The following is an 18,689-nucleotide window of genomic DNA, read 5'->3' as shown; positions in this document are numbered from 1 at the left end:
CAGGGGTCTAGGAATTTTAAAAATTTTAAAGAAAAGCATTAGATTCTGTATGTAAACACGCGTGCTAGGCTATATGATTGTTTATGATTAACTGTGTACCTATATAAATGAATTCAAGGCACATAACATCTCACCTGGACAACAAAAGTGGTTGGTATTTACCTGTTACTGTTGAGAACAGGAAGAAAAAAAAGGGGGCTAGGAAACAACTCTATTTCTGAACATATTAAATAGACATTTCAAAATCTATACACCAAAATTCTTTTTTTTTAATTTCTTTATTGGGGAATTAATGTTTTATATTCAACAGTAAATACAATAGTTTGTACATGCATAACATTCCCCAGATTCCCATATAACAATACAACCCCCACTAGATCCTCTGAATCCTTCATGGACCTGTATTCTCCCCACCCACCCACCCACCCCAGAGTCTTTTACTTTGGTACAATACGCCAATTCCATTTCAGGTTCTACTTGTGTTTTCTGATCTTGTTTTTCAACTTCTGCCTGAGAGAGTGAGATCATCCCATATTCATCCTTCTGTTTCTGACTTATTTCACTTAACATGATTTTTTCAAGGTCCATCCAAGATCGGCTAAAAACAGTGAAGTCACCATTTTTTACAGCTGAGTAGTATTCCATTGTGTATATAGACCACAACTTGCTCAGCCACTCATCTATTGTTGGACACCTGGGTTGCTTCCAGGTTTTGGCTATTACAAATTGTGCTGCCAAGAATATGTGTACACAGATCTTTTTGGATGGATGTGTTGGGTTCCTTAGGATATATCCCCAGGAGAGGAATTGCAGGATCATAGGGTAGGTCCATTTCTAGCCTTCTGAGAGTTCTCCAGACTGTTCTCCACAGAGGTTGGACCAATTGACATTCCCACCAGCAGTGTAGGAAGGTTCCTTTGACCCCACACCCTCTCCAGCATTACCTTTTACTACTTTTATTACTTTTACTACTGTTACCTTTTCTGATGTATGACACTTTCACAGGAGTGAAGTGGTATCTCGTTGTTGTCTTTATTTGCATTTCTCTGACAATCAGAGACTTGGAGCATTTTTTCATATGTTTCTCAGCCTTTTGGATCTCTTCTGTGGTGAATAGTCTGTCCATGACCTCCCCCCATTTTTGAATGGGGTTATTTGTTGTCTTGTTGAGTTTGGCAAGCTCTTTATATATGTTGGTTCTTAAACTCTTGTCTGATGTATGGCATGTAAAGATCTTCTCCCATTCTGTGAGGGGGTCTCTTGGTTTGGGTAGTGGTTTCTTTTGCTGTGCAGAAGCTTTTTAATTTGATGTAGTCCCATAGGTTTATACTTGCCTTAGTCTTCTTTGTAATTGGATTCATTTCATTGAAGATGTCTTTAAAATGTATGCGGAAAAGAGTTCTGCCAATATTTTCCTCTAAGTGTCTGATGGTTTCTGGTCTAACATCCAAGTCCTTGATCCACTTGGAATTTACTTTTGTATTCGGTGAAATATAGTGGTTCGGTTTCATTCTTCTGCATGTTTCAACCCATTGTTTATAACACCATTTGTTGAAGAGACTGTTTTCCCCATTTAATAGTCTGGGCCCCTTTGTCAAAGATTAGATGTCCATAGGTGTGGCCAAAATTCTTTACATTTCAGGTAATCTAGTGAGAATTTCAGCAGTAGAAAAAAGGAAGCAGTGAAGGCAAGGAGATAATATAATGTTTATGCAGAGACTCTCTTGCCTGAGGCCCTGAAGTCCCAGGTTCAAGCCCCCACAACACCATAAGCCAGAACTGAGCAGTTCTCTGGTAAAAAAAAAAAAAAAAAAAAAGTGGGGTGGTGGTAGATAGCATAATGGTTATGCAAAGAGACTTTCATGCCTCTGGTTCTAAAGGCCCAGGTTCAATCCCCCACACTACCATAAACCAGAGCCAAACAATGCTCTAGGGGAAAAAAAAAAAAAAGGAAGTAGTGAAAGTGGGCTAGGGAGACAGCATAATGGTTATGCAAAAAGGCTTTTATGCTTAAGGTTCTGAAGTTTTAGGTTCAGTCCCCCATACCTACATAAATCAGAGCTAAACAGTGCTATGGTTAAAAAAAAGAAAAAAAATTAGTAGAAATAAATACCCAGACATCATAAAACAACTGAGTGGAAAAAAAAAATGAGAATACCATGAAGAGATGAGAATAGCCTAAGACCATTAAGTACAGTATTTTTATCTAGCACTAGTCAGAGTGATAGAATTAAAGAAAAAGTATAGAAAAGACAGTGGTCCGGGAGGTGGCACAGTGATAAAGCTTTGGACTCTCAAGCATGAGGTCCTGAGTTCAATCCCCAGCAGCACATGTGCTAGAGTGATGTCTGGTTCTTTATCTCTCCTCTTACCTTTCTCATAAATAAATAAAATCTTTAATTAAAAAAAAAAAAGACAGAGAATAGGAATGCCCATCAATTCTCCTGTGTAGCTTCGGACAACTCACTTAACCTGTCTGGTCCTCCATTGCCTCATCTCTAAAATATGGCAGCTCCAACATTCTGAGAGCCTATATTCATATTGAGATTCTGATTCAGTAAGAAAAGATCAAGTGATGTTAGTATGTACTGGTGGAAGAGACTCAGGAAGTACACAATCAATGTACAGCACACTTTCCAGAATGATCTGTGGGATTATTAATCCCACGAGGTGCAGATTATAGTGTGTGAAGCAATTCAGCATCCTTAAAAATGACAGATAGAACTGGAATTGGTGTATTGCACCAAAGTCAAAGACTCTGGGGTGGTTGGGTGGGGTGGGGGGAGAGAATACAGGTCCTTCAGAGGACCTAGAGGGGGTGATATTGTTATATGGAAAACTGAGAAATGTTATGCATGTACAAACTATTGTATTTACTGTCGAATGTAAAACATTAATTCCTCAATAAAGAATTTAAAAAAAAAAGTCTTCAATGAAGAAAAAAATGACAGGGCAGGGGTAGATAGCATAATGGTTATGCAAAGAGACTCTCATGCCTGAGGCTCCAAAGGCCCAGTTCAGTCCCATGTACCACCATAAACCAGAGCTGAGCAGTGCTCTGGTTAAAAAAAAAAAAAAAAAAAGTGACAGATAAATGAGACTTTCTTGAATTATTGTCTTTACCAATGAGTAACAATTGGGTTAATTATTATTGTAATACTAACTGGCTTCCATTTTCCAGAAGCTCTGTAGATTGTCTCCCAATTACTGTTTAGGAAAGTAGTAAAATTATTTTTTAAAAACATATAGGACAAAAATGACCTCTGAAATATTTGAACACTCCTTCTATGAAAGAACTAAAATCTAGCTTTGACAGCAAATATGAATGACCATCTATCTCCTGGTACTCTTTTACAGCCTATGCTGTTGGCATGATTCTTACCTTTGTTGTTCTGGTGCTGATGAAAAAGGGGCAGCCTGCTCTCCTCTATTTAGTACCTTGCACACTTATTACTGCCTCGATTATCGCTTGGAGACGCAAGGAAATGAAAAAGTTCTGGAAAGGCAACAACTATCAGGTATGTGTTTATATCTCGGTTCTCAAGTTATTTTATGACCTAGTTCACTGACTGACTTTGACTGGGAACAGCCTAAGTAAAGCAAAGCTTTTGTGTGGCAAAATGTTACCTTGGATCTGTATGTGCTAAGGCTTTTCCACTACTGCTCCCATATCATCCATCTGCTGTATCATCACTTCCTATCCCACTGCAATCTGATGCCAAAATCCTAGGGACTGAAGATAAAACTACCAAGAAACAGGCTGAATAGATAGCTTACTAGGTAGGGCACAAACCTTGCCATAGTCATGCTCAAGTGTGAGCCCCAGCACTAGAGAAAGCTCTGCTATTAAGATCTCTCTCAAAAAAAAAACTCTCTCTCCCTACCCCCGCCCATGAAAAATTACCCAAATTGGTAAAAATGCAAATCTGAGGCCCCACCTCTACAAATAAATAAATAACTACCCTAAATAACTACCAAGAACTAGTTGAAAGCAGCATTTCAACATGAGTTTTTCAAACCCCCACAAAAGTAGACACCATGAAAGATAAAGCTTTCTCTTCAATCCACAGAAGCTAGAGCTAGCAGTTCCATGGTAAAAAGACAAAGGAAGGAAAATAAATAAAAGATAAGACTTTTTGTTTATTTATGCTAAATTTTGAGATTGATACTAATTTATAGTAAGACCCCAAAGGTTTTGCAGATAAATGGGCTTGACTCCAATAAATAAGGCACTCATTTTGGTTTTCCATGAATTGAGATTGACTTATTTTTTTTTTCTAGAACAGAGAAAAATCTTGATACCAGCATCTACTATGTTTGAGTCTTTTCTTCATTGCAACTTTCTTCTTTAGGTTCAGCCCCACCCCATCCCACACACACCATTATAAGCTAGGGTGAGAGAGAAAAGAAGGAGGGAGGGAGGGAGGGAGGCACTTTGTTCTTTTCCTTAGTATTTGAGTAAAGTATGTTTACGTTGAAATTAATGAAGGCTGGGAAACTGGTTTATTGAAGTCAAGTTCTTGGCGTTGATTTCTGTCTTTCTTTCTTTCTTTTTTTATCACAGCACTGCTTAGCTCTGGCTAATGGTGGTGTGGGAGATTGAACCTGGGACTTTGGAGCCTCAGGCATGAGTCTCTTTGCATAACCATTATCTACCCCCACCAACTCTGTTTTATTATTATTATTATTATTACAATAAAACTTCCCTTTTCCATTAACCCTAATGTGTGCATGTCAGAATGGAAAGGGGGAAAAAAAGCCGCTGGGAGGTGGTTTATCTAGTAGAGAACTGGGTTTGCATGCATCAAGTCCTGGATTGTGTTCCCAGAACCACATATGCTAGAGCTGTGCTTTGGCCCTCTTTCTCCCTCCCCCCCCACTCCCCCTCCCTCCCCCTTTCTCCCTCTGTTGCCTCCAGTGTTATGGATAGGACTCAGTGCTTGCACCACAAATCCACTGCTCCTGGAGACCATTTCTTCCATTTTGTTATTGTTATTGCTGTTGGATAGGACAGAAAGAAATCAAGAGAGGGGAAGAGAAAGATAAACACCTGCAGAGCTGCTTCACTACTTGTGAAGTGACTCTCCTGCAGGTGGGGAGCCGGGGCTCCAGATCCTTGCTCCTGTCCTTGCGCTTCTGACCATGTGTGCTTAACCCGGTGTGCTATCACTGCCCCCCCCATTCTTGATTTAAAAAGATCAAAAGGTATACTTTAGATGGGTAGTTGCAACAATGTTAGGTAAACAGTTTAAAGTTCATGTCCATCTTGTAGTTGGCCTGTAGAATCAATTTTATTTAACAGATGATTAACATCAAATTAGAGTACCTTAATCAGAAAAGGCACTGGCTTAGAATTCTTTGGGGTAAATCTTATTTTTTATGTTTTTTTAAGATATGAATAAAATAATATCACTCGCTTTGCCTACTTTGCACTGCCATAATCTCATCTTAATATTCATGGAATAGGTTCATTGCCATAAGGTCCCTGTCCAAACCATTAAGAGAACTTACAGCTTTTCTGGAAAAAATAGATCCATATATAATTTTTTTATTTACTTCTTATTGGATAGAGACAGTGAAATTGAGAGGGTAGGGGAGATATCCACAGGAAGAGACAGAGAGATACCTACAGCCTCACTTCACCACTTGTGAAGCTTTCCCCCTGCACTTCCAGACCAGGGACTTGAACCTGGTTCTTGGGCACTGTAATGTGCACTTAACTAGATGCACCACAGTCTGCCCCTGATCCATATGGGTTTTTTTTAAAAAAAAATATATATGTGTATATATATTATTTATTTATCTTTGAAGATTTTATTTGTTTATTTATTTATTTATTTATGACAAGGACAGGAGGAGAGAAAGAACCAGACATCACTCTGGTCCCAGGATCAAACTCAGGACCTCATGCTTGAGAGTCCAATGCTTTACCCACTGCACCACCTCCCAGACCACCCACATAGGTTTTTTTAAAACAGAGGTATGTCCTACAACATGCCCTGCAACTCGCCTTTGAAAGTTACACTGTGAAAAATGCTTTACATTGTCATTACTTTTAAAAATCTTTTCCTGGGGGCCAGGCTGTAGCACACCAGGTTAAGCACACATAATGCTAAGTGCATGGACTTGTTCAAGGATCCTGGTTTGAGGCCCCCCCCACCTGCAGGGGGTCACTTCACAAACAGTGAAGTAGCTCTACAGGTGTCTTTCTCTCCATGTCTCTGTCTTTCCCTCCTCTCACAATTTCTCCCTGTCCTATCCAACAACAATAACAGCAGCAACAACAATGGGGGGGGGGAGATGGCCGCCAGGAGCAGTGGATTCATAAGTAGTACAGAGTGCAGGCACCAAGCCCCAGCAATGAACCTGGATGCAAAAAAAAAGGTTTTCTATTTCTTCATTTGGCAGCTATTTACCAAACAGTTCTCAGGTACTATTTCCAGTGCTGATGATAAAGGATTAACAAGTTAGAAGCTGACCTATCCTCAAGGCCTCTTGATAGTTAAAGAGTCCAGTGGAGGATGCAGATAAGAGACCCTCATAAGACACTGTTATGAGGGGTAGGGGTAGATAGCATAATGGTTATGCAAAGAAACTCTCATACCTGAGGCACCAAAATCCTAAATTCTTTTTTTTTTAATTTTCTTATATTTATGTTATTTTCCCTTTTGTTGCCCTTGCTGTTTAACATTGTTGTGGTTATTGATGTCGTTGTTGTTGGATAGGACAGAGAGAAATGGAGAGAGGAGGGGAAGACAGAGAGGGAGAGAGAAAGATAGACACCTACAGACCTGCTTCACCGCCAGTGAAGTAACTCCCCTGCAGGTAGGGAACCGGGGCTCCAACAGGGTTCCCTACGCCGGTCCTTGAGCTTTGCGCCACATGTGCTTAACCCGCTGTACCACCGCCGGACTCCCTAAAATCCTAAATTCAATGCTCCGCATCACTATAGGCCAGAGCTGAGCAGTGCTCTGGTTAAAAAAAAAAAAAAAAAAAAAAAAAAGGGAGTTGGGCGGTAGTACAGCGGGTTCAGCGGGTTCAGCGCAGGTGGCGCAAAGTGCAAGGACCCGCCTAAGGATCCCTGTTCGAGCCACCGGCTCCCCACCTGCAGGGGAGTCACTTCATAAGCGGTGAAGCAGGTTTGCAGATGTCTTTCTCTCCCTCTCTCTGTCTTCCTCTCCTCTCTCCATTTCTCTCTGTCCTATCCAACAACAATGACAACAATCATAACTACAACAACAAAATAAGGGCAACAAACAAAAGGGAACAAATAATAAATATTTTTTTAAAAGGGGGGTCGGGCATATATATATATATATGTATCACATAAATAAGTAAATCTTTAAAAATAAATGTTAAGTTTTTATTAAAATTTTAATAAGACTGAGCCATGCTCCTTATTGAGAGAGTCATATCATCAAAGGCTCAAAGAGAAGAGAAAATAAAATGGCATAGTCTAGGAGCCAAAGTCTAAGATGCCTTTAATGCTGATTAAGAGTAGGAGAGCTACAGAAGGCATCTGGGGCAAGAAGCAAGGGAAAGAACGTGCAGGGTGTTGTGAACTATGTTGAGGAGTTTGCCTTCTAATCCTGTGGGCACTGGGAGCCCTGTAAGGGTTTTAAGAAATCTAAGAAGTAGATTGAAGGAAGGAGCAAATAAATAAATATACATATGACTACTGGAGACAGTCGTTACAATGAGAAGAAGTGGTAAATCATTATTTTCCCAACAAAGTGACTTTTTTTTTTTTCCAAGAGAGAAAGAGAAGCAAGGAAGTAAAAGGCAGTTACAGATTTTACTCATTTGGAGGACATAATTAATTAGCAAAGGACAGTAAAAACGAACTCCTACACTCTAAAAAGAACCCATTAATCTAGACGTATTTCTACATAGTACATATCAGTAGTTTTTGCAGTGGTCAAAAGTGTTAGCAATTTAAAATAATCAGATATTAAGAAGTAATATAAAAGCAAGTCATAATCTAAAATGAAAACACGTGTTTATGTTCTTCATGATCTGGCTCATTCTTATACCTGATACTAAGAGCTGAATGCAAGAATAATGTGGCCAGAGAGGTGGCTCAGTGGGCCGAGTAGGCCTTGCATGTATGAGTTTCAGCACAGTGGAGACAGAACAGTGGTCTCGCCACTCTCTTCTTCCCCTTCCTTCTTTCTCTCCTCCCCCCCCCCCATTCACTAGATAAATAAAGAAATCTGGTGGTAAAAGCAAGACTTTTCACTGTAGCCTTTTTAAATGTTATGGGTAGTCTTTTTTTTTTTTTTTTAGCACTGAGCATGAATTATTTATGTGACTGGGATTCTGGGAAACTATTTAAAGATAAAGATCTAGTTAATTCCAGAGGCAAAAAAAAAAAAAAAAAAAACCAGCTATTATGCTTAGCATATGGTGTGTGGATTGGGGCATGACTGTATCTCTCTTTTTTCCTAAAATATTTTTATTATTTATTATTGGGTAGAGATAGAAATTGAGAAGTGACAGGGGTGGGGGGAGATATCCAGGGAAAGAAACAAGAGACACCTGCAGCCCTGCTTTACCACTTATAAAGCTTTCTCCCTGCAGGTGGGGACCAGGGGCTTGAACCTGGGTCTTTGCACACTGTAATGTGTCTGCTTAACCAGGTGTGCTACCGCCTGGCCTCATGGGTAGTCTTGACTGTGTTTTTTATGCTGTTTTCAAAGGGCACATTTTATCTCCTTTGCTACTGTAACTTAGAGACTTCATAGTCTCTAAGTCTTGGCCTTTTGGCAAAGATCAAGTATAGAGACTTCATAAAAATACTTTTTTTAGTGTTTTACTTGGAGTCTCTCAGTCCTTTCTGTGAACTTCTCTGATCAAAAGAGGGACTGTTTCTATAGTATTTTTCTAAGGCAATACCAGCTGGGAGATTTTCACTGAATCCTCTTTTCCATAGCTAGCAAACACTTCTGTTTTTCATGAACATTTTTTTAACTCGATTTTTAAAGCCTACTATCAGTATTCAGTTCTACTTGATTTTACTCAATGTCTTAGTTCAGATAAATTTATTATTTATTATTTTTTATAATATTTATTCTTTTGTTGCCCTTGTATTGTTATAGTTATTACTGTTGTTGTTACTGATGTCGTCCTTGTTGGATAGGACAGAGAGAAATGGAGAGAGGAGGGGAAGACAGAGAGGGGGAGAGAAAGATAGACACCTGCAGACCTGCTTCACCGCCTGTGAAGCGACTCCCCTGCAGGTGGGGAGCCAAGCGCTCAAACTGGGATCCTTACACTGGTCCTTGAACTTTGTGCCACGTGTGCTTAACCCGCTGAGTTGCCACCCAGTTTCCCAGTTCAGATAAATTTGGACTAAATAAAGCTGCTTCCCCCCCCAAGTTGGAAACATAACCACTACCATAATTATTTTTTATATATAAAACAACTCAAAAAAGCATCATCCTAGGGAAGTTTTTTGTTGTTCCTAACGTTAAATCGTGGACCTTGATTTATGCAGCAACTAGCTATTCTGCTGTGAGTGGGAAGTAAGCTTTCAGTTTGTTGATATCCAGTAAACACTGGTTTTATCTCTCTTAAATGTCACTGGTGCCTCTAATTATTTTTAGAAGTCACAAGCTATAAATGACAGGTCAGAATACAGAGATACTTAGAACAGTCTACTTTGGTATGAGCAATTCTCCCATACTCTTTAATGAGTGCTTTCTGAGACCATTTCTGGAGACTGGTTCAGTTGTAAGTAAGCATTGTGATCAGCAGATGCGAGCTTAGCTGATTTAATTCCAAAACATCATTCCAAACTGAACTGTCCTGTTCACAAATACTGTGAAAAGCAATCTACACCAGTCTTGCCAGTTAATGCTAGTACCTATTTAATTTTTATGGTGTTTCTAGAAACCTATTTCTTACTTTCTCTTTTTTCTTTTTTAGTTTTGCTTCAGAATTTTTTGAATTTTTAATTATATATTTTTATTAGTGATTTAATATTGATTTACAAAATTACAAGATAACAGGGGTACAGTTCCCACCACCAGAGTTCTACATCCCATTCATTCCATTGGAAACTGCAGTGGTTCACCCAGGGTAACAGATATGGTTTGACTATTATTTCTATAATTACATATATATATATCCATTTTTCTATTGTCCTACCTTCTCTTCTTTTCTAAGTCTCATCTACACCTATTAGTACTTCCTAATGTCTTTCCTTTTTTATTCTCTCTCTGGGTCTCCATGTTTGCTCTCTATGTTTCTGTATTGTCTGATTGAAAAGTCAGTAAAGAGCAGTAAATATGGGATAGATATATTTTCTTCTCAGTAAATTGATTTTGAAAGGTTTTTTGTGTATGTATTAATAATTTTTATATCTAGGGATTATATTACCATGCCAAGGAGCTACCTGAGGGTAAGGACAGAAGAGACATGTTGTACTTCAGAGCATGTAGATTGTTATTTCACTGGATTACAGCTGTCAGGGTGAACAGACCTTGAGGGAGGAAGAAGGATTCCCTACCATTCGTTCTGCTAAGGCCACTTCAGTTCTCTCTCACCACTGTTCCAACCTCTTAAATCCTGAGCTTCTCAACTGCTAGAGACTGTACCTCAGGAGACTGTAAAAGTTGTGCAAAAAGATGTTCATGCCTGATGCTCTGAAGTCCCCAGTTCAATTCCTGGCAGCATCATAAGCCAGAACTGAACAGATTTAATAAACTGTTAGAGGCTTAAATGTATCCCCATACTTCTCCTTTTCCTCCCTCATTTAAGCTAAAATCAGCTTTTTCAATATCTTTATCTTATATCTCAAGTAGTAAACTACTTAGGAGATACTATTATATAACTTGTCTTGATTTAGTTTCTCCTCCCTCCCTTCCCAGAGGTACTAACTGCCTCAATTTAGGGGAGACTCTTGGCAAACAGAGGATCTCATAACTGAGTGGGAACTTGATATGACCCATAGAGCACTGCAAGCTTGGGTCCCACCAATCTTCTCCCATCATGTGGGATGGTTTTCCGCTAATGTTGGATTCTTGTCTGACAAGACCAAAAACCTCCATTTAGAAATGATTCATTTTGGGGAGTTGGGCGGTAGTGCAGCGGGTTAAGCACAGGTGGCACAAAGCGCAGGGACCGGCTTTAGGATCCTGGTTTGAGTCCCTGGCTCCCCACCTGCAAGGGAGTCACTTCACAGGTGGTGAAGCAGGTCTGCAGGTGTCTATCTTTCTCTCCCCCTCTCTGTCTTCCCCTCCTCTCTCCATTTCTCTCTGTCCTATCTAACAACGACGACATCAATAACTACAACAATAATAACTACAATAATAATAAAAAAAGAAATGATTCATCTTGGGGGCCAGGTGGTGACACACCTTATTGAGTACACATGTTACAATGCACAAGGACCTAGGTTCAAGACCCTGGACCCCACCTTCAGGGGGAAAGCTTTGCAAGTGGTGAAGCAGGGATATAGGTGTCTCTCTGTCTCTCTCCCTCTCTCTTCCTCTTTATCTCCCCTTCCCTTTCAATTTCTGGTTGTCTCTATCCAATAAATAAATAAAAATTAAAAGTATATATTTCAGGAGTCAGGCGGTGGCACAGCGGGTTAAGCGCACATGGTGCAAAGCACAATGACGGGCTTAAGGATCCCAGTTCGATCCCCCAGCTCTCCACCTGCAGGGGAGTCACTGCACAGGTGGTGAAGCAGGTCTGCAGGTGTCTATCTTTCTCCCCCTCTCTGTCTTCCCCTCCTCTCTCCATTTCTCTCTATTCTATCCAACAACAATGACATCAATAACCACAACAATGTTAAACAACAAGGGCAACAAAAGGGAAAATAAATATTAAAAAAACATATATATATCAACAGTTTTCCTCCCTTCATTCCCCAATGTAAAAAAAGATTTGAGATAGAATTGAAATAATCACTTAAGAAAAGTCTGGGGAGTCAGGCGGTAGCGCAGCGGGTTACGCACAGGTGGCACAAAGTGTAAGGAGCAGCGTAAGGATCCCGGTTCGAGTCCCCAGCTCCCCACCTACAGGGGAGTTGCTTCACAGGCAGTGAAGCAGGTCTGCAAGTGTCTTTCCCGCTCTCTGCCTTCCCCTCCTCTCTCCATTTCTCTCTGTCCTATCCAACAACGACAACATCAGAAACAACAACAATAATAACTAAACAACAAGGGCAACAAAAGGAAATAAATAAATAAATATTTTTAATCTTTTTTAAAAAAAGAAAGTCTGTTTGTTATTGTTGTTTTTTGTTTTTGCCACTAACAGTATCACTAGGGGTCAGTGCTTATACAATTCTGCTCGGTGCCTCTATAATTCCACTGCTCCTAGTGGCTTTTTTTTTTTTAAGACAGAGGATAAGAGATAGAGAGAGAGAGTGTAAGGAGAGACTCCATAGCACCATTTCATCAATACTGAGACTTCCTCTTTTCATGATGCACCCATGTGATGGCCAAGAACTCAAACCAGGTGCTCATACATGGTAACTTCCTATCCCCCCTTGAGAAAAATGTTAACTGGTTATTTCCTCTAAAATAGTCTGTGGCAGATGTATTCTTGTTTTGTCTTCAGATATCATTTAAGTTAAATTTTCAACTTATTTGTTTATTTGAGCACTTCTCCCTTTAAAAATCTGTGTACTTTTTTATATGAGCAAGTGAACAGAGCACTGCTCAGTTCTGGCAGATGATGGTACCCAGGATTGAACCCAAAACCTCTAGGTCCCAGGCCTATAAGTCCTGTGCTCTAATACTGAGTTATCTCCCTGGTCCCTTCTCAAGTAACCTTCAAATCAGTTCTAAGTATCAACCAGGTTACATGGTCCCCAGTCCAGCAAGTATTCTCACATTGCTTTATGGAACCATATTTAGTTTTTCTCTTGTTTGGGAGTAGACATGTGCCTGGAGCACTTTCCTCTTATGGTGAAGTTCCCACTGTCATAATGGGGCTGTACGCAGATTGAGAAATGGAAATAGTCTAAGATCTAGAGAAAATACTTCTGCAATTGGCCCTGGGGCAAATGATTAGGCTTCCTGGAAGCTTGGGTCATCACAACCGAGTCATTAGGAGCACAAGTGTTGAACCAGCATGTCACTTTGAAAGAAATATCTCAGTTCTGTGGCTCACTCGGTGGCTCACTCATGTCTTTAAATAAAACAAACAAACAAAATTGGGAATCCTTTTGCCAAATGAATGAATATTGAATGCAAGTTGAAAAGTCAGCATTTCCTAAAACCTTCTGTTTCTGCCTAGATGATGGATCATTTGGACTATGCAACAAATGAAGAAGGTCCTGTGGCTTCTGGTGAACAGAGCGGCTCGCAATAATATGATGTGAACCTCCAAATATGTGTCCATTGATTTTATACAAACAGAGTTTGACTTTTGAAATTTGAAATCTGAATTGACAATCCTATAAAATCTTCAATTATCAATCTTCCAGTTTGCTTAGAAAATATATATATTTTTATGAGCTGGTAATGACAGTTACATCATAAATAACTGAAATAGTTTACTTTCTACTATGTTAAACTTGTGCCTTCTACTAAATAAAAGCATATGGTCTCTGTAATTTTCAAAATGTATGATATACAGTATATTTTTCTAGAAAAAAAAAATCTTGACCCACCCCTGTACTTTTCATACTAAAATCTATTTCTTTTAATTCTGACAGATTTTTTAAAAAGTGGGTTTCTGAACAGATTTTGCCATAAAGAATTATGCGCTCTATAGGAATAGCTGGTAAGACCATGTAAGAAGGCATTTCACTGATAAATTTTGAACCTTTTATCACAGAAAATTTAGAAATATTTAACTTGAGAATACATAAAAATACATATTTTTGTAACTTGAGTTAAAATTTCCCAATTCTATTTTTTTTTTTCCCCAACCAGAGCACTGCTCAGTGCTGGCTAATGGTGCAGGGGATTAAACCTGGGACTTTGGAGCCTCAGGCATGAGAATCACTTTGCATAACCATTACACTATCTACTACTCCTGCCCTTCACTTCTTTTTAAAACATGGGATTCTGGGGAGCTGGGTAGTAGCGCAGCAGTTTAAGCACATGTGGTGCGAAGCATAAGGGCCAGCATAAGCTCCCCACCTGCAGGGGGTCACTTCACAGGTGGTGAAGCAGGTCTGCAGGTGTCTATCTTTCTCTCCCCCTCTCTGTCTTCCCCTTGTCTCTCTATTTCTCCCTGTCCTATCCAACAACAACAACAATAGCTATGACAATAATAACTACTACAATAAGTGCAACAGCAAAGGCAACAAAATGTGAAAAATGGCCTCCAGGAGCAGTGGATTCACAGTGCAGGCACTGAGCCCTAGTGATAACCCTGGAGGTTAAAAACAAAACAAACAACAACAAAAAAAAAACCACGAGATTCTGAATTATTTCTAACTTGTTATGTATTATATTGGCATATTTCTCCAGGCAGAGAAAAGTATGATATATTAGTACTAAGCACTAAAAAGACACATAAACTGAAACCATAGTTTTCCATACCTTAAATTTCTAACATTCAGGTTCACAATATTTCTGGATCACTTGAGAGTTTGGTTCTCCTGGCATTAAAGCTTGAATTTTATAGAGTCCTTTTTCCTACCAAGTGATACATATGACCCATTGTTTGAATGTAGTATCACTGATTCCCACTTCTCTCCCGATAGGAAACTGCTATTAAACTTTGAGGTTTGGTGGATGATGATTCACAGATAAGCAACAGAGTGAGTTCAGAGGAAAGAATTGAAAAAGAAATGAGGAGATTGGGTGTCCATTACAACTTAAAGTCAAGTACATTGTCTTAGCTCGAGACTCAGCTTTTGCTTCTTTAAAATGAGTAGATTAGACCATTAGCTACTCTGGCACTTACCAACTTAAACTCATTTTTTGCTAAATCTCAGATGTACGCTGAAGTATTTTCCTGGCAACCAAAGGTCAAATCATCTTTCCATTTTCTTTTATTTCCACTAAGAAACTTTGTTTTTCTCTGTAGATAATGTAGAAGACACATGAACAACATCTATCACTGAACTAACTTCCCAGCTTTTGAGCGAATTGTTTTGTCTAAGAGACAGCCAAATAGCTACCTGGATAGTGCGCTGCTTTGCCTCGTGTATAACCTGGCTTTGCGCCTGGGCCCCACCATATTTAAAGCTATGGTGCTATGCTATCTACCTATCCCCCTATCTCTTTACCTCTGTCTCTTTCTAGCTGGAAAAGTTGACCCAGAACAACAAAACACAAACACACACAGCATTTGAACTAAACTTAGCTTTTGAGAGAATTAAATGCTCTGTTTAGTTATTAACTTATGCTGAGTAAGTTCCAGGAAGAGAAGCTCCCTGAGCAGCTCCTCTATCCACTCAATACACTTAGGGGTCCTTTGGTTTATGACAAAGGATAAGTATATATCTGAGAAGTAAGGGTTAAACTTAACTTGTGCCTCTATGTCAAGTTTGAATTTTTTCCAAGGAATCTGATTTATTTGGCAGATTCTGATAGAAGAACAGATTAAGTGCCATTTTATAAACCATCAGTAATATTTTCATTTGTAACATCAGTGCTTGCCAAATCGAGCTTTTTTAGTAATTATATCTGCTCTTATCCCAGCTTTATGATATTAAAAGCTCCAACCTCATTTTATGAAGAATGTCAAAAGGAAAATTTACATCTAGAAATCAATAATCTTAGCTCTCTGATACAAATTCTACTCTGGGGCCAAAGGTTGCTCAGTTGATTGTGTTGTGTGAAAGGATCTGGGGCGGAGGAACCCTGGCACCACATGAAAATACCACAGCACTAGAGAAAGTTCCGCAGATGATGGAGTGGTGCTATGGTGTCGCTATCTCTTTTTTTCCTTTGCTGGGTCTCAATCTGAAATCAAAAAGAATGAGAAAACTTTGACTTGGGAGCAACAGAATTGTGCCTGTACATGGCTCCCATGTCATTTAAAAAAAAAAAAAAGTTCCCTTGTCCAGTCAGTTAGTTATTAGGTATATCTTAAACTTTGTTCTAGTTTACTATTAAAATCTCTTGATTTAATAGGAATAAGAAATTAAATGTTAATTTTTTGTCTCTATCCTCATTCTCAAGTCTAATACTATACTTATACAGTCATTTTAGGAACCTAACTAAATATTTAGAGAAATTACAAGAAAAACAAATATTTTATTTAAATAAAATGAACAAAGGACAGGGGAGATGAAATTTTGGCTTTGCTTCCCAGGAGATGGCATAGTGGTAAAGCTTTGGACATCCACATATGGGGTCTTAAGTTCTGTTCTTGTCACTGCTCATGCCAGAGTGTTGTTTAGCCTCTTGCCTCTCCCTATATCTTATAAAGAAAAAAATCCTTTTTTTTTTTTTATTTGGCTTTAAAAGTTTTTATCATCTCTTCCTCTCTTGTCCTTCTATCACCACCAATAACTTTAAGGGGAAGTTGTTTTCATGTAAACCATGACTTTAAAATAATAAGGTATGGGGGGTGGTGGGCGGTGACGCACTTGGTTAAGTGCACATAGTTTGAAATTCAAGGATCCCGGTTCCAGCCCCTGGCTCCTCACCTGCAGGGGAGTCGCTTCACAAGCATTGAAGCAGGTCTGCAGGTGTCTATCTTTCTCTCCCCCTCTCTGTCTTCCCCTCCTCTCTCCATTTCTCTCTGTCCTATCCAAAAATGACGTCAATAGCAACGATAATAATAACCACAACAAGGATAAAAAAACAACCAGGGTAACAAAAAGGGAAAAATGGCCTCCAGGAGCAGTGGATTCGGAGTCCCAACAATAACCCTGGAGGCAAAAAAAAAAAAAAAAAAAAACAGGTGCTGGGAGTCGGCGGTAGCCCAGCAGGTTAAGCACACGTGGCGCAAAGCACAAAGACCGCCAGGCGAAAAGATCCTGGTTCAAGCCCCTGGCTCCCCACCTGCAGGGGAGTCGCTTCACAGGTGGTGAAGCACGTCTGCAGGTGTCTTTCTGTCCCCCTCTCTGACTCCCTCTCCTCTCTCCATTTCTCTCTGTCCTGTCTAACAGTGACAACAACAATAACAACTACAACAATGAAAAAGAACAAGGGCAACAAACGGGAAAATAAATATACACAAAAACAAAAACACAGGTACTACATTTCAGGCCAGGGAAAGTACTAGCCTGCAGGTCTGTTTCCCCATTAACCAAGGAAAAGACTGAATTTATTCTAATGAGATGATACCAAATACTGAGTTCTACAGTTTTTGGTTTTAAGTGATTTTTCAGGGGCAGGTGGGAGAGTATAATGGTTATGCAAAATCACTCTACTATAATGCTGAGGTTCTGACTTCCCAGGTTCCACCTCTAGCAGCACCACCATAACCCAGAGCTGAGCAATGCTCTGGTAAGGGGGGAAAAAAAAGAAAAGATGTTTCAGTGCTCTTTTTACTTCAGAGGATAATACTAAATGGGACTGGGCAAGGGTAATTAATGCAAAGAAAATCAAAATGCTGATTATAAATCACTTGATGCTTCCTTGGAGAAGGCTACGCAGTGAATCCAAGAGATCTGAATCCATTTGCTCAGCCATTTGGAATTTGATCCTCTATTGTATTCATAATTTGCTGTACTAAGTTTTCAGAGTCAACAATGACTGACAGAGTAGTAGTATAGAGATCATGTTATAGTAAAAACCATATATATAAATTACCTTGTTTAATGTTTAATATCAATTCTTTTAGAGTAGTTCTGTTTTATTGATAGTTGTGGTATGACTAGAATTTTAAAATGTGGGCTATGTAATGTCATGAGTCCTTTGACTAGTCATAAAAGATAATTTAAGCAACTTCTATTCCTTTGAAATATGAACTTTTATAAATATCTAAAGGTAGAGTGGGAGAGAAGCATAATGGTTACACAGAAAGAGTTTCAGGCCTGAGGATTGGAAGTCCTAGGTTCAGTCCCCAACCCCACCATAAGCCAGAGCTACATCGTGCTCTGATAAATAATAATAATGACAGTAATAATAATGTTGGTCTTGTTAACCTAAAGGACATCACAGTAGAACAAATCAATGTAAAGCTGGTCCATTTTGGCTATTTTATATGTTCTGTTGTATCTTATTCAAACCAGAACCTTAAAAATGATAACATGATTGAATTTTTACTTCTTAAATGATTTGGTTTGCATGTGGGATTTCTAAAAACACTGATATGTAAGTTATGTGTAAATTAGTACTTTTCTAACACTACTAGGATTTATTTTTTTATGGAACAGGATTTACAATTTTTGGAAGTATTAATTGAACAGAGCTTTAAAGCTCTTCATTCTGTGCCAATAATGACATGAAAAACTATTTTTAATGTATCAAATTCATTGTGGTATTCAATAAATTCTATTTTAAAATAAAAAGTGAATGTTTTATTTTGAATGGTGAAAAAGAACGGCAAATGACCTAAAAAGCGTACTAGATCATGCCTGCATAAAGTAAAAATACTAATGAGGGGCTGGGCAAGGGTGCACCTGTTTAAGCACAAATATTAAAGAGTACAAGGACCCAGATGCAAGCCTATGGTCGCTACCTGCAGGGGAAAAGCTTCACTAGTGGTGAAGCAGGGCTGCCTGTGTCTCCTGTCTCTCTCCCTCTTGATCATTCCTTCCCTCTCAATTTCTGGCTATCTCTATTCAATAAATAAAGATAATAAAAATGTTTTTAAAAGAATAA

General features: G+C 39.0%; 1 protein-coding gene across 2 annotated transcripts in view; it reads left to right on the top strand.

Annotated features, from left to right (window-relative positions):
* Positions 1-13,578, top strand: part of SPPL2A (signal peptide peptidase like 2A) — an 86,213-nt gene extending 72,635 nt beyond the window's left edge. For both annotated transcript variants that reach the window (XM_060174659.1, XM_060174660.1), the window contains 2 exons: positions 3,358-3,518; positions 13,249-13,578. In XM_060174659.1, coding sequence (XP_060030642.1) covers positions 3,358-3,518; positions 13,249-13,323 — 236 coding nt within the window. In that variant the 3' untranslated portion in view covers positions 13,324-13,578. The remainder of the gene's footprint in view (positions 1-3,357; positions 3,519-13,248) is intronic.
* Positions 13,579-18,689: the final 5,111 nt, after the last annotated feature.

This window comes from Erinaceus europaeus, chromosome 16, assembly GCF_950295315.1.
Source record: "Erinaceus europaeus chromosome 16, mEriEur2.1, whole genome shotgun sequence".
Classification (NCBI taxonomy): domain Eukaryota; kingdom Metazoa; phylum Chordata; class Mammalia; order Eulipotyphla; family Erinaceidae; genus Erinaceus; species Erinaceus europaeus.
Note: the sequence above shows the minus strand (reverse complement) of the source record. Positions and strands in the feature narration are given on the sequence as shown.